At 36.9% G+C, this 13304-nt stretch overlaps 1 protein-coding gene across 2 annotated transcripts; it reads right to left on the reverse strand.

Moving 5' to 3' along the window:
- Positions 1-1067: 1067 nt before the first annotated feature.
- On the reverse strand, positions 1068-11722 carry LOC148074958 (TRPM8 channel-associated factor homolog). Of its 2 annotated transcripts, none has more exons than XM_087796403.1 (12): positions 11639-11722; positions 10884-11575; positions 9773-9989; positions 9411-9702; positions 7964-8265; positions 7714-7888; positions 6686-6780; positions 4902-5109; positions 4589-4825; positions 2889-3112; positions 2710-2823; positions 1068-1607 (listed from the first exon to the last, which is right to left on the reverse strand). In XM_087796403.1, exons 2-12 carry the CDS (start codon positions 11522-11524, stop codon positions 1368-1370), a joined length of 2745 nt encoding a protein of 914 aa, XP_087652529.1. In that variant the 5' UTR covers positions 11525-11575; positions 11639-11722; the 3' UTR covers positions 1068-1367. The 2 variants fall into 2 exon arrangements, with proteins under 2 accessions (XP_087652529.1, XP_087652531.1); XM_087796405.1 differs by having other exon boundaries at positions 11643-11704.
- Positions 11723-13304: the final 1582 nt, after the last annotated feature.

Here is a 13304-nt window from a genome sequence, read left to right on the forward strand (position 1 = left end):
AGTCTGTCCAGAGTGACGACGAGAAAAACCTTCTTCAACTTCTGTAGATCCGCCCAATAAATAAAGGTGCAGGTTCATCATCTGACGTTAATGTTGGTTCTGTCGCTCAGACCGAAAATATTTTTGTCGGTCTTAGACAAACTTTCTTGTGCGTTCCCACGGATCCAAAAACTACCAACATCAGTTATGCTAACATTAAAATGATCCATGCTCACGCTAATGTGATTAATATTAATGCTAACATCTGTTATGCTAACATTAACATGATTCATGCTAACACTAATGTGACTAATATTAATGCTAATATGAGTTATGCTAACATTAACATGATTCATGCTAACGCTAATGTGATTAATATTAATGCTAACATGAGTTATGCTAACATTAACATGATTCATGCTCACGCTAATGTGATCAATATTAATGCTAACATGAGTTATGCTAACATAAACATGATTCATGCTAACACTAATGTGACTAATATTAATGCTAATATGAGTTATGCTAACATTAACATGATTCATGCTAATGTGAAAAATATTAATGCTAACATGAGTTATGCTAACATTAACATGATTCATGCTAACGCTAATGTGATTAATATTAATGCTAACATGAGTTATGCTAACATTAACATGATTCATGCTAACACTAATGTGACTAATATGAATGCTAATATGAGTTATGCTAACATTAACATGATTCATGCTAATGTGAAAAATATTAATGCTAACATGAGTTATGCTAACATTAACATGATTCATGCTAACGCTAATGTGATTAATACTAATGCTAACATGAGTTATGCTAACATTAACATGATTCATGCTAACGCTAATGTGATTAATATTAATGCTAACATGAGTTATGCTAACATTAAGATGATTCATGCTAACGCTAATGTGATTAATATTAATGCAAACATGAGTTATGCTAACATTAACATAATTCATGCTAATGATAATGTGATTCTTCACTAGATATGTGAAGAATTTACAAAATGATAAAGTTTAAACCTTAAAAAGTGAAATAAATCTGTCATAAAACAATAAAAAATAAAACACAGCTGAGGTTTCAAAAGATTTATTGCTCTTGATTGATGAAAAATCAGTGACTTGTTAAGTGCATAAAACGTTATTAAACCAGAGTATTTCAAAAATGTTTAAATTTGTGCTGTTTCAAATAATTGAGATTTTCATTTTCACTTCCTCACGTTCTTCGAAAAAAACACCCTGTTGAACAATTCATCAAATAAATCAACAATAAAAACCAGTTCAATTATTATTAATGATTTAAGATGAACTTTCGTCACGTAAAAGCCTCGTTTGTGACAGAAGTTTGGTTCCTGGTCACTGAGCGTGCGAAGGTCACAGCTTGGTCATGGGGTAGTCGGTCCAGGCGGCGAGGGCCGCGACCTGCTTCTCCGTGGCCGCCTCGATGGGCCACGACCAGGCCTTGAAGTAGTCGCACAGGTTCATGTTGACGGCCTGCGAGAAGGTGAGGGCGTACAGGTTCATCTTGCCCTTGTTGTCGCGCGGAAACGCCTTCATCTTGTAGTAGGCGGCGAAAACCTTCTTCATGGCGTCCCAGCCGAACTTCTCCTGGAGCTGCCGGAGACAAGTTTTTACAAGATGGTCAAAATAAGAGGCAAAACCTTGAAGAAAGATAAAAGACATAATTATCAATAAATAAATATAGAATTTAAGTTATTAAAGTGTGGATAAATATTTATATGTTGCAAAAAACACTTTTTTTGGTCGAAGAATGTTGATATTTCTCTGTATACATTTCTTTATCTAAACAGTTTCATTCAATTGTTGGTTTTATGTATTTTATTTTCAACATTTATTTATTCTTGATTTATTTATACATTTCTCTTTATTCAATACTGTTTTTCTACTTGTAGTGTTTCATTTATTTTTGAGTTTCAATGGCAGTTCGACCGTTGAAACAGACCGAAGCAACCGATCGCTGATCTCGGAACAATCGCAACAGAGCGAAGGATGCTCGTCAAGGTAGTGGTAGTTGATCCGATGACATCACTGTGACCAATCAATGCAGACCTACGACATTTGCATATTACTAGAGAAATACATAATTAGTGAATAAAAGACAAAAAGTAAAAAACATTAAATAAATAAAAGACAAAAAGTAGAAAAAATTAAATAAATAAAAGACAAAAAGTAGAATCACTGAAATAAATAAAAGAAAAGAAGTACAAAAAATAAAAAATAAAGGCGAAAATTAGAAAAACTGAAATAAATAAAAGACAAAAAGGAGAAAAAAATAAAAATAAAAGACAAAAAGTAGAAAAAACTAAATAAATAAAAGAAAAAAAAATGAGAATGAGACAAAAAGAAGAAAATCTGAAATAAATAACTACAAATATATAAAATAAAAAATGTATAAATAAACAAGCGTATATAATTTTTGGACAAAGGAAAATCTTAATTAATGTATTTGTTTTGAGAATTTTTTACTGAGTCAGACATTTATTTATTCCTGCATATATAATAAGTACATTTAATTATTTATAATCATGTAATTTTAAGACGCTAAATACATTTTATGGACATAAATATGATTAATTTGTAATGAGAGTTTTTATTTAATATCTCACTTTTGTTTCATTTATAAAAAAATATGTTTGAAAAAAGTTGTTGATAGATCAACGTATTAGTAACGATGAGTGTATTTTGTTGGCGCCACCTGCAGGTAGGTCTCCAGGGCGCACCACATGGTCCACTGCCTCAGGTTCTTGCCTCCTTTGATGTATCCCTGCATGCGGCTCTGGCGTTTGGCCGGATGAATGGCTTGATGACACTGCGACGACAAGACAAGGTTCAGCCTCACCTGCGTGAAACACCTGCGACGACCAACGACCTCACCTTGTCCCTGTTGATGCCGAACACTTGCTCGTGCACGTACACCGACCACAGGTTGCAGGTTCCCTCCGTGGTGTTGGGCTTGATCTCCCAGCATCCTCTCTGCTGGTTGTGGCCCAGCTCGTGGATGGGGCCCCACAGACCGACCTTCGTCATGTGCTCGACGCTCACCAGCTGAGCGGCCGTGTGCGAATGAGTCATGATGGGATACCCAGCATGCATCAGACCTGAAGAGGTACGACCGGTTAACTCTTAACCATCTCCTCGTTCGTTGGCTAATCTGAGGGGGGCGTGGCTTAAGGGGAGAGTCTAAAGAAATGGGGTTAAACCTTTGAAATTCCCACTCTAACCATTTTCAAGATCGCCTACCCCTCCTTTAAATATATTTAGTACCTGTTGTTAGAAAACTTCTTCTCATTATTTACCATCAGGTTTAAAGACACAGAAGCGTTTTCCTCAATATATAGAAATTCTGATTTAAAGTAACAAGAATGGAGAGAACTTCTGTTGTGTGAAGGATGAACTGGAATTCTCATGAGTATCCACTAGGAGGTCAGAAAATATCAATACACTTAAATAATGCAATATTTCTATTGCTATTTGTATTTTTGTATATTTTAAAATCATATTTTGTGGTTAACCATAGTATTTTTTTAAGTAAGTATGGTTTCTATTTTAATTAACTGTGATTAAAATATTATTTATAATCAAATTATATATTTTTAATTAACATGAACATTTTACATGCAAATATTTATGGCGTCTGTTCATTTTTGTGTTGCCATTAAACTTGCAACCGCTAGATGGCAGGAGTCATAATGTGCTCCACAGAATGTAATCCCAGCGATGACTGAGGACAAGAGGATACAGTGACTCCAGAAGTTTTTAAAGCTGATGTTTGGACATATTTTGGTACGAAAACAAATGATTGCAGTTACGCCTTTGTCAAGAGTCATGTGGTCTGTAAATACTACAACACCAGAGTCAAGTACTGAACAATACTACACATTTATACTTGTTACTACACTATCACAACACCAGAGTGAAGTACTGGACAATACTACACATATATACTTGTTACTACACTATCACAACACCAGAGTCAAGTACTGGACAATACTACACATATATACTTGTTACTACACTATCACAACACCAGAGTCAAGTACTGGACAATACTACACATATATACTTGTTACTACACTATCACAACACCAGAGTCAAGTACTGGACAATACTACACATATATACTTGTTACTACACTATCACAACACCAGAGTCAAGTACTGGACAATACTACACATATTTACTTGTTACTACACTATCACAACCCCAGAGTCAAGTACTGGACAATACTACACATATATACTTGTTACTACACTATCACAACCCCAGAGTCAAGTACTGGACAATACTACACATATTTACTTGTTACTACACTATCACAACCCCAGAGTCAAGTACTGGACAATACTACACATATATCCTTGTTACTACACTATCACAACACCAGAGTCAAGTACTGGACAATACTACACATATTTACTTGTTACTACACTATCACAACCCCAGAGTCAAGTACTGGACAATACTACACATATATCCTTGTTACTACACTATCACAACACCAGAGTCAAGTACTGGACAATACTACACATATATCCTTGTTACTACAGTATCAAGGCTTAATTTCAAATCCTCACCGTGAGAAATCTGCACGTCCGTCACAAAGCGTTCTTTCCTGGGGAAGGGGGCCGGCGTGGCCGACAGGTCGGCGATGGCTCTCATGATTTTGTCCCAGAGTTCCGCCAGCTGGTCGGGACGATCCAGCTTCCGCACGACGACGGACGGGACGGTGAGGACGATGTTCTCAAACTCCAGCTCGGCCCAGGGGGCCGGCGCCGTCTTCAGCAGGTTCCAGTCGTCGAGCGTCGTCACACCTGTGCCGGAGAAAGTCAAGAGAAACACCATAGTTTTGTGATCATTGAAGGTTCCTCGTAGCAGCTTCGATCTCACCTGACTTATAATACGGAGCAGGAACCGCCATCTGGACCGTGATCTCTGTGTCCACTTTGGTCTTGGCCGGGGCGACGAGGTAGACGAGGCCCCCCCACAGGTTGTTGACCTGGATCATCTCCGAGTCCACAGGGAACCTCTCGTAGACGCACGGCGCCCTCTTCAGACATCCTCCCTTCAGATAATCCGTCTGACATCCAATTTGCACCTGAAGACGACATTGAATCTCATTTTTGATTTGAATCAAATACGTTTTATTAACCTTCGGTTTATTTTACTTTGACTGAAACAAAAATGAATTGAAAAGAGGAAATATTTTTACATGAAACAGGTTTGACTTCAGTGTCGATGAAGCTTCATGAAACAGTGTCATATCTTCAGAGTCCACTAGATTGTAGTGATGTGTCGATGAAGCTTCATGAAACAGTGTCATTATCTTCAGAATCCACTAGTTTGTAGTGATGTGTTGATGAAGCTTCATGAAACAGTGTCATTATCTTCAGAGTCCACTAGATGGTAGTGATGTGTTGATGAAGCTTCATGAAACAGTGTCATTATCTTCAGAATCCACTAGTTTGTAGTGATGTGTTGATGAAGCTTCATGAAACAGTGTCATTATCTTCAGAGTCCACTAGATGGTAGTGATGTGTTGATGAAGCTTCATGAAACAGTGTCATTATCTTCAGAGTCCACTAGATGGCGTCTATGCACTTGTTTCCTTTGTTTTGAACAACTGTATCTAATGAAACATCATTTTTAAACTGATGGCGTCACCTACTGACCTCTGAACAACATGACACTGTTTCATGAAGCTTCATCAACACATTACTACTTAAAATCACTCTTTATTTAAAAACTATGACATGAAAATAGAACAAACATTCTTTCCTTATGATGATAAATGCTTGAAAACTATTGATTTATTTGCCTTTTTTCTATTTGTTTAGTAAAAAGGAAATCATTGGTTCATTTATTATGAAGTTAAATGCCATATTTATATTCGCTTTTATTGAATTTAATAATAATAATAATAATTCTTACATGTTAAGTGATTAACTCTGCTAATAAAATATTTGATAGCTGCACCATTAAATGTTCTTTACTTTGTCATTATATGTATCTATAAGTGAGACATAAATCCTTAAGTTTTTGACTGATAAAATAAAGAAAAAGTTGCTTTTGAATCTTTTTTCTTGTTTTTCTCCAAACTCAGACTCACTCAACATTAAAATCCTCCTCATCCATCCTCACTATAACGTTTGTCACTGTGACACAAACCATCAATGAAAACGATCATTTGTGTTTCATCATTGTCTGAGCGCTCGAGTGACGTACTGTGTAAAAGATATTTAAAAGACGTGGTGCAAATGGAAAACAATACACATTTTTGCGATTTCACAACACGGTAAATTAATTGTTGGTTTCTATATGCAAAAGAATATCAGTGCAATTAAAAAGATTATATATCGATAAAATAAATAGTGTTTTTACACATAGAGTTTGATATTCTGAATACAAAAAAATGAAAACATGAAGTCTTTAAAATGTGTAGTCTTTTAAATTCAATATAAAGATGTCAGTATAATAGAACTCCAGAGAGTACCAACAGAGTACCGATCTACTGGATCCATCAGTCAAACAGAACTCAAAATGTTCCATCAAGTAGCAGGAAAACATTCAACATTTTTCATTCCAGCTAAATAAAAATAATAACTGCTTTAAAAAACACAAAATAAAGTTTGACGCCTCATATTGTAAAGGTGTAAATGTTCTGGTGTCATTACCAGCCAGCCCTTGTTGAGGATCTCCGCCGGCATCGACATGAAGGTCTTCATTCCCTGAGCCAGGTACAGACCCGTGCTGACCCACTCTCCGTGCCCTGTCGCACAAACACACATGAACACAACACATCCACAGCTACACATCGCTACCGTTGGGTTGATGAGGCGAAACAGTGTGCTCGTTTTAAATGGCCACTAGATGGCACTCTGTGCCTTTTCTCTGTTTTATATCATTTTTTCTAATGCATTACATTTTTTTTAAATATAATTTAATATTCTATACTCAAGGTTGAATGTGTAACCTTTTATATTCAGTATTGTCTGGTGTCACTGTTTTGCACATTTTTAAATTGAATTTAAAAGGTTATGTATTAAAAAATATAAAATTTAGAAGGTTTATTAGGATAATTATGGTTATTTTTATGTAATTAAAATACCAAACTCTATGGGGAAAAACATCATTAGAATATATTCGATTTTTTTTTCAATTATTCAAAAGAAGAATTAACTGAACATTTCAATATATAAATTATTGAATTAATGAAATTAAATAAGTAAACAAATACATTCCCCTCCATTATAAAATAGAATAATTAATTCAATTATATTAAAAAATATATATAATTCAATAATCAACCCTTGTGTTATCTCAGGGTCAAGGTGACCCAAAGGCCCGAAAACAAAGGTAACAAAAATGATCCCTTATGTTGCCTCCAGGTTAAAGTGAACGACCTCCACTGCTGCACATGTATTTATAAACACAATACAATTGTTTTCAGGCTTTCGGGTCACTTTGACCCTGAGATAACAGCGGTTAAATAAAACATTTTGATTACATTTTTTTTAATTTTTAACATTTAAATTCAATATTTAATATTGTGATGACAGTAATATAGTTCTATACTCCCGGCATCAGTTTCAAACTGAGAGTGCCATCTGGTGGCCTTTCAAAAGAAGACACTGTATTATGAAGTGTTTCATGAGACACGTCGCTACACAAATTATCGAGAGAAGAAGGAGAAAAACAGAACCTCCAGTATTGACATTGATCTTGACTTTGTAGTTCTTGACTATGGCCATGGGTTCCTGGTTCTTGACGAGATACGGCAGGAGCAGATCCTGGTGTGGACTGTGTCTGTAGACGGTGGCTACCACCTTCAGCAGGAGGTGATCTTTAGGAGCCTTCACCGGGGTTTTAGCCGTGACCTTGAACACACCACGTCAATACAAGACTCCCTTCTCTCACTCCCTGCTCCGGAGTGTGTTTCCAGGGGGACTCACCGCGGGAATGCCGGAGGTCTTCAGGACCTCGCTGAGCACCGACACCACCTGCGTGTAGCTGCAGCAGTCGTGGGCGTTCATGTTCAGGTAGACGGCGCAGTCGCTGCCCAGCTTGGTCAGACATGTCTGCTCGTGTTTGCTCAGCGTCTCTCCCTTCTTCACGTGGGCGGCGAAGCGATGGAGAAGGTGCTGGAAGTGGTAGTAGTCGGTGAGGGCTTTGCTGGGCTCGAGGGTCTTGTAGAGTCCTCCTCCGATGGTGGTCCCCAACAAACTCAACCCCATCTTGTTCAGCACCTTGTTACCTTTGAAGATTTAGAAAACGCACCAATGAAAAGTCAAAAGCTGGACTCGTTTAATAAGGAAATCTTCACGAAATATAGGTATATAACCATGTTCTTCATATTGTAGTAATACTGAGCTGACACTGGAGGGAGCCAAAAACTTTCTGTAAAACTACCTATTGCTGCTTTAATTCAATTTGAACTCTTTCTTGCGTCATCTTTTTTTTTTATATTACCTAATCAATTCCTTTGCTTCTTCATTTGCTACACATTACAAAAGAAAATTGTACATCTTCATAAATCTTTAGAATGGTTTTTTTTATTTTACCTTTGAAGATTTAGAAAACGCACCAATGAAAAGTCAACAGCTGGACTATTAAGGAAATCTTCACGAAATAGTATTCGTTCACGATAATGTTATAAAAACATCAGGCGCTTAAGCAATATCGCCCCCTGCAGGCCAATAAAGAAAACGTCTATCTGACCTCGAACATGACCAAGGATTATCAGAATTTAAATGTGTAGCAAGAAAGCAGCTGATTTCCACTCATACTGTATGGGTTTTGAAGTTTAATATAATCCAACATTTATTTTATCTGTATGATTAATTATGTTTTTCAAATATTAAACATCATTGATAGCAATGCGCCCAATCCGCCAGCAGGTGGCAGAAGCGTCACATATCGCTAATCATAAACTAAATGCATTATAAAAATATAATTTTCACTTTAAAAAGTACCAGCGAATCAAAAGTACCTGATAAATGGCTGATAATTAATTGTTTTGCAGTTTTTATTACACATTTCTATCCATTTTGCATCTTTAAAAGAGTCCTTTTTTTGATAATTTATATGTTTATTTCGTTTTTTATATTCTATATATTTTTAGATAGATGGATGGTTTGAATTTAATTAACTTTCATAGAAACAGAACAAGAACAAAGTGCAAACAAAATAACTAGAAAAAACTGAATGAAAAGGGAAAACAATTAGTTGCTTTAATTTATTATTATTTTATATAATATTTTGTATTGATTTATTTATTTTAGTTAAAAAAAAGGCATTTTGAAAAACAATACTATGTAAATTAACATTTGTTACTAGTGTAACTGTTGAAGTACCAGTTCCGAAAGTAAAGAAAAACACGCAAGAGTTCAGGGATCCTACCTGGAAACTCCGTCAATACGTTGTGTCCTCGACGCTTCTGCGCCCAGTTCCAGGCGTGCCCGGCCACCAGCAGACCTCCGCCCTCCGCCACGAAGTCCAGCACGTCTTCTGCTTTTGAGTAAATGGTCGACGGCACCACGTACACGCTCAGCTCCTTCTTGAGCGCCGCGATCTCACACTTCAAACCACACTTTTTCAAGGTTCCAAAAGGACGGGATTGCAACACGCCGACCAGTCCGTTCCGGCCTTCGTCCAACCAATGAAGAGCATTCTTCCAGAACTGGAGCAGATTCTGTTTGATCCATGAAAATAAACATGAGTGGTGTTTTGGCGGTGAGACAACGACAGGTCTAACACTTGACCTCTTTGAGCAGGAAGCCGTCGTGTGTGGCCACGATGACGCGTCCCTGACCATAGTAGGCTCCGGCCAGGAACGCTCGTCCATCTGCCGTCGTCCCGATGGGAAAGGCGAGTCGACCGTGGACCATGACCTCGGAGGCGATGATCCTGCCCTGCAGGTCGAACTCTTTCACGTCTTTCAGAAGGAACTCCAGGTCGTCCTCGAAATTCTTGCCAATTCTGAAGAACATGGATGAAATAAATGGGTTTTTTTAAGGATAGAACGTTAATTATTATTATTTCTTCATCTAATCATTCATATGTTCTTTTATTCATTAAATGAATAGTAAGTAAGTCATTTTTATTTATAGAGAGCTTTTCCAGACCAGGGTCACAAAGCACTTAAACAATTAAAACAATACTCAATAAAATATAAAGTTAAAAGGTCAAGACAACATAAGACAAACGCAGGAGTCTCAGAATAGCAAGGAAAAGTCATTTTACTTTATTTTTAATAGGTATTTATTCAGTTTTTTTCTTTTTAATATATTCATAGCCCTCAGTTTAGTTTAAAATATTGGGTCATTTATAATTCTTTCTTTCATCTCTTAGCTCATATACATTTATTTTATTTCATTTATGTGTAAATAACTTCAGTTAATTAATTTTTACATGCCAACTTTAATGTATGAGTAACTTTTATTTTATCTAATCTCTCACTTTATTTATTTACATTTATTCCATTTTATTATATTTTAAACTGTATTCTACAACACTACAAAAAATATATTCTGTTTTGTTTGTACAATACTCGCTATTTTTAATTAACCATGTTCTTCATATATAAGTTATACTGTCCTGACACTGGAGGGAGCCAAAAACTTTCTGTAAAATTACCTATTGCTGCTTTAATTTAATTTTAACTCTTTCCTGCCTCAATTTCACATCTACATAAATCGTTAGAATGGCATTTTTTTATTTTCTTCTTTTTAGTTGCGTTTTTTTTTAGATATTCCAAACGAAATAAAGGTGTTAGTTGTAAATACCATTATGTTTAAACTGTTTCAATTATGCAATTAAAGATTTAAACACGAAAAGGAAAAAAGAGGATAAAAAAGAAGACATGTCACTCACACTGACTCCATCCAGGTGGAGGGGATGTGAGGATGAACAGGAAGAACCTCGGAGTCGGCCTTGTGCTCAGAGAAGTAGACCCCTGCCACACCTGAGACCTTGTTCCCCGGGAATCCGATCAGGGTGTTTTCTTTGGGGTGCTTGGCCGCCCAGCTCCAGGCCTCCCCTGCTATCAGAACTCCACCTCCCTCTTTCATGAAGCCCACCAACGCGTTGGCGTCCACAGAGTCGGAGTCGGTCACGTAGACGCCGACCTTGGACGCGCTGTCGAAGCCCCCCACCACCTTGGCCTGGAACTGGGACTTGCTGAGGTTCTTGGCCACCGCTTGGACACTCTTGTGGACGCCCACCGACAGGTTGTCGCTCTTGTCCCCCCGAAGCCAGGTCAGAGCGTTGTCCAGGAAGTCCGGCGCAGCGGTCAGGTAGGACTCGTGGCCCAGGGCCACAAGTCTGCCGCAGCCGTAGAGCGAGGCGGCCATCAGAACCTGTCCGGAGCTGTTCATGGCCAGAGGGAAAGCGTGGTCTCCGATCAGCACCAGGTTGCTGGGAACAGCCGAGCCCCGGAGGTCCACTTCCCTCAGGCCTCGCATCAGGGCGACGTAGGCGTCTTCGTGGTGGTCGTGGGGGATCTGGCTGCACATGGTTAGGCGGATTCCGAGACAGTCGAGGAGGATCGGGTCGAATCAAACAATCTGTGCCAAGAAAACAAACATTTCAATCAACTGTAAATCAGTTTAAAGTGATTCTAAGTTCACCTGCCGAGCTGCGCAGCAGATGAAAGACGCCGTCAGTACGACTGACAACAGGTTCAGGGAGTGAGCGAGGGAGTGTTTGGGTGACTGGAAAAAAAGAGGAGTGACATAAAAGACAAATAATTCTGATCAAGACAGGAGACACATGACAAACACTCATCTTCCCACATTCTAAGATGTCAGACATATTTGCATTTCATGCCAGCCGTCCTGAAACGGGATCCACCCTGATTGTTTGTTCGAGGCCAACCTGCTCGACCTGTTCATGTCCGTCGTCAGAACTTTCTTATTATGTTCCAGAAGCCTTTTGTATCTGAGGCTTAACACGAAATATCTTTAAAATAATACGTGAGCATGAATTTCCAATATTAAATAACAATATTTGACACACATAATATAAAGTAATAGAATTAGGGAAACAATTTTAAAAAAAAAAAGGATTTGCTTATGTTTTTAAGTTAATTACATTTAGCTATCTTATAATATTTTGTTTATTTAACTGAAATAGTACCACGAGTGATCTCCCAAATACAAACAATGCACTATGAAAACACCTGCTGATATCAGGGAATAAAAACATAATAATTATCAAAATAATAATAATAAAACACAGATACTTGCATTCATGTCTCACGTAGGGATCAATTCCTGCAGTGCGCTTTGGTTTGCAAGTATTTTTTTTAAAGATTATTTTTTAAATTAAACTTCACACAAAGGATTGTTTTCGTTATTATCGTTCACTTATTTTTTGCTCTAACAATACCTGTAAATATTATAATATTGATTGTTTTGTACACTAAATGAAGATATTGAAAATATTTAAATACATAGTTGAACAAATGACCTTGATTTAAAAAAATACTATTTTATTTATAAATAATAATTATACGTTAACAAAGGGAAACAACTGGTGTATCACACACCTTGCATAACTATAATGTATTGATACATTTAAAGAAAATGTTGTGAGTTAATACTAATATTATTAAATAAACATTAACCATTCCTAATATGCAACTTGGCCCTTGTAAAAGCATAATATTTATCTAGTATTTTAACACTTATGTCACAAGTAATTCATGCCTATAACTATTTTTAATGTGTGTAACATTGGCTCTAGTAGTTAATTCTTATTTTGACTAGTGAGGGTTACAGTTCTGACCAAACAATACATAGAGTAATGTTCCTGCATTTAATTGTATTTTCTGTTATATTAAAAAAAGCTATTTTCTATTGTCAGAACCAAAAAATATTCCACTCATTTCAGAGGGAAAGTCATGGATAAATAAAATGAGGGAAATTAATCTGAATAAACATTTTCAAGTTGCTACAACAAACACATTCGACATTACTGTTTGAGAGGGAGAAAAGTAAAACTGATAATCGTCCATTTATGTTGTTAAAGCACAGACTGGTGAAGAGAAATTGAACTCACCTTTACTTCCTGGTTTGAAACAGTACTTTAACAGGGCGGGGATTTATTTACACTTTCATTCACAACTGCGTTTCAACTGTTTTACGAATATAAACAAATTAAACTGCAGATATAAAAACAACAAGATAGTCAAAAAAAAAGATTAATTATATAATTGTAATTCCTGTTAAACGGACCCCGGAACCTTCTTCGTCGTGTTTATAGTCGGAAGTGTTTTGGCAAAGGACGCGGAAA

This window comes from Callionymus lyra, chromosome 7, assembly GCF_982586985.1.
Source record: "Callionymus lyra chromosome 7, fCalLyr1.hap1.1, whole genome shotgun sequence".
Taxonomy (NCBI): Eukaryota; Metazoa; Chordata; class Actinopteri; order Syngnathiformes; family Callionymidae; genus Callionymus; species Callionymus lyra.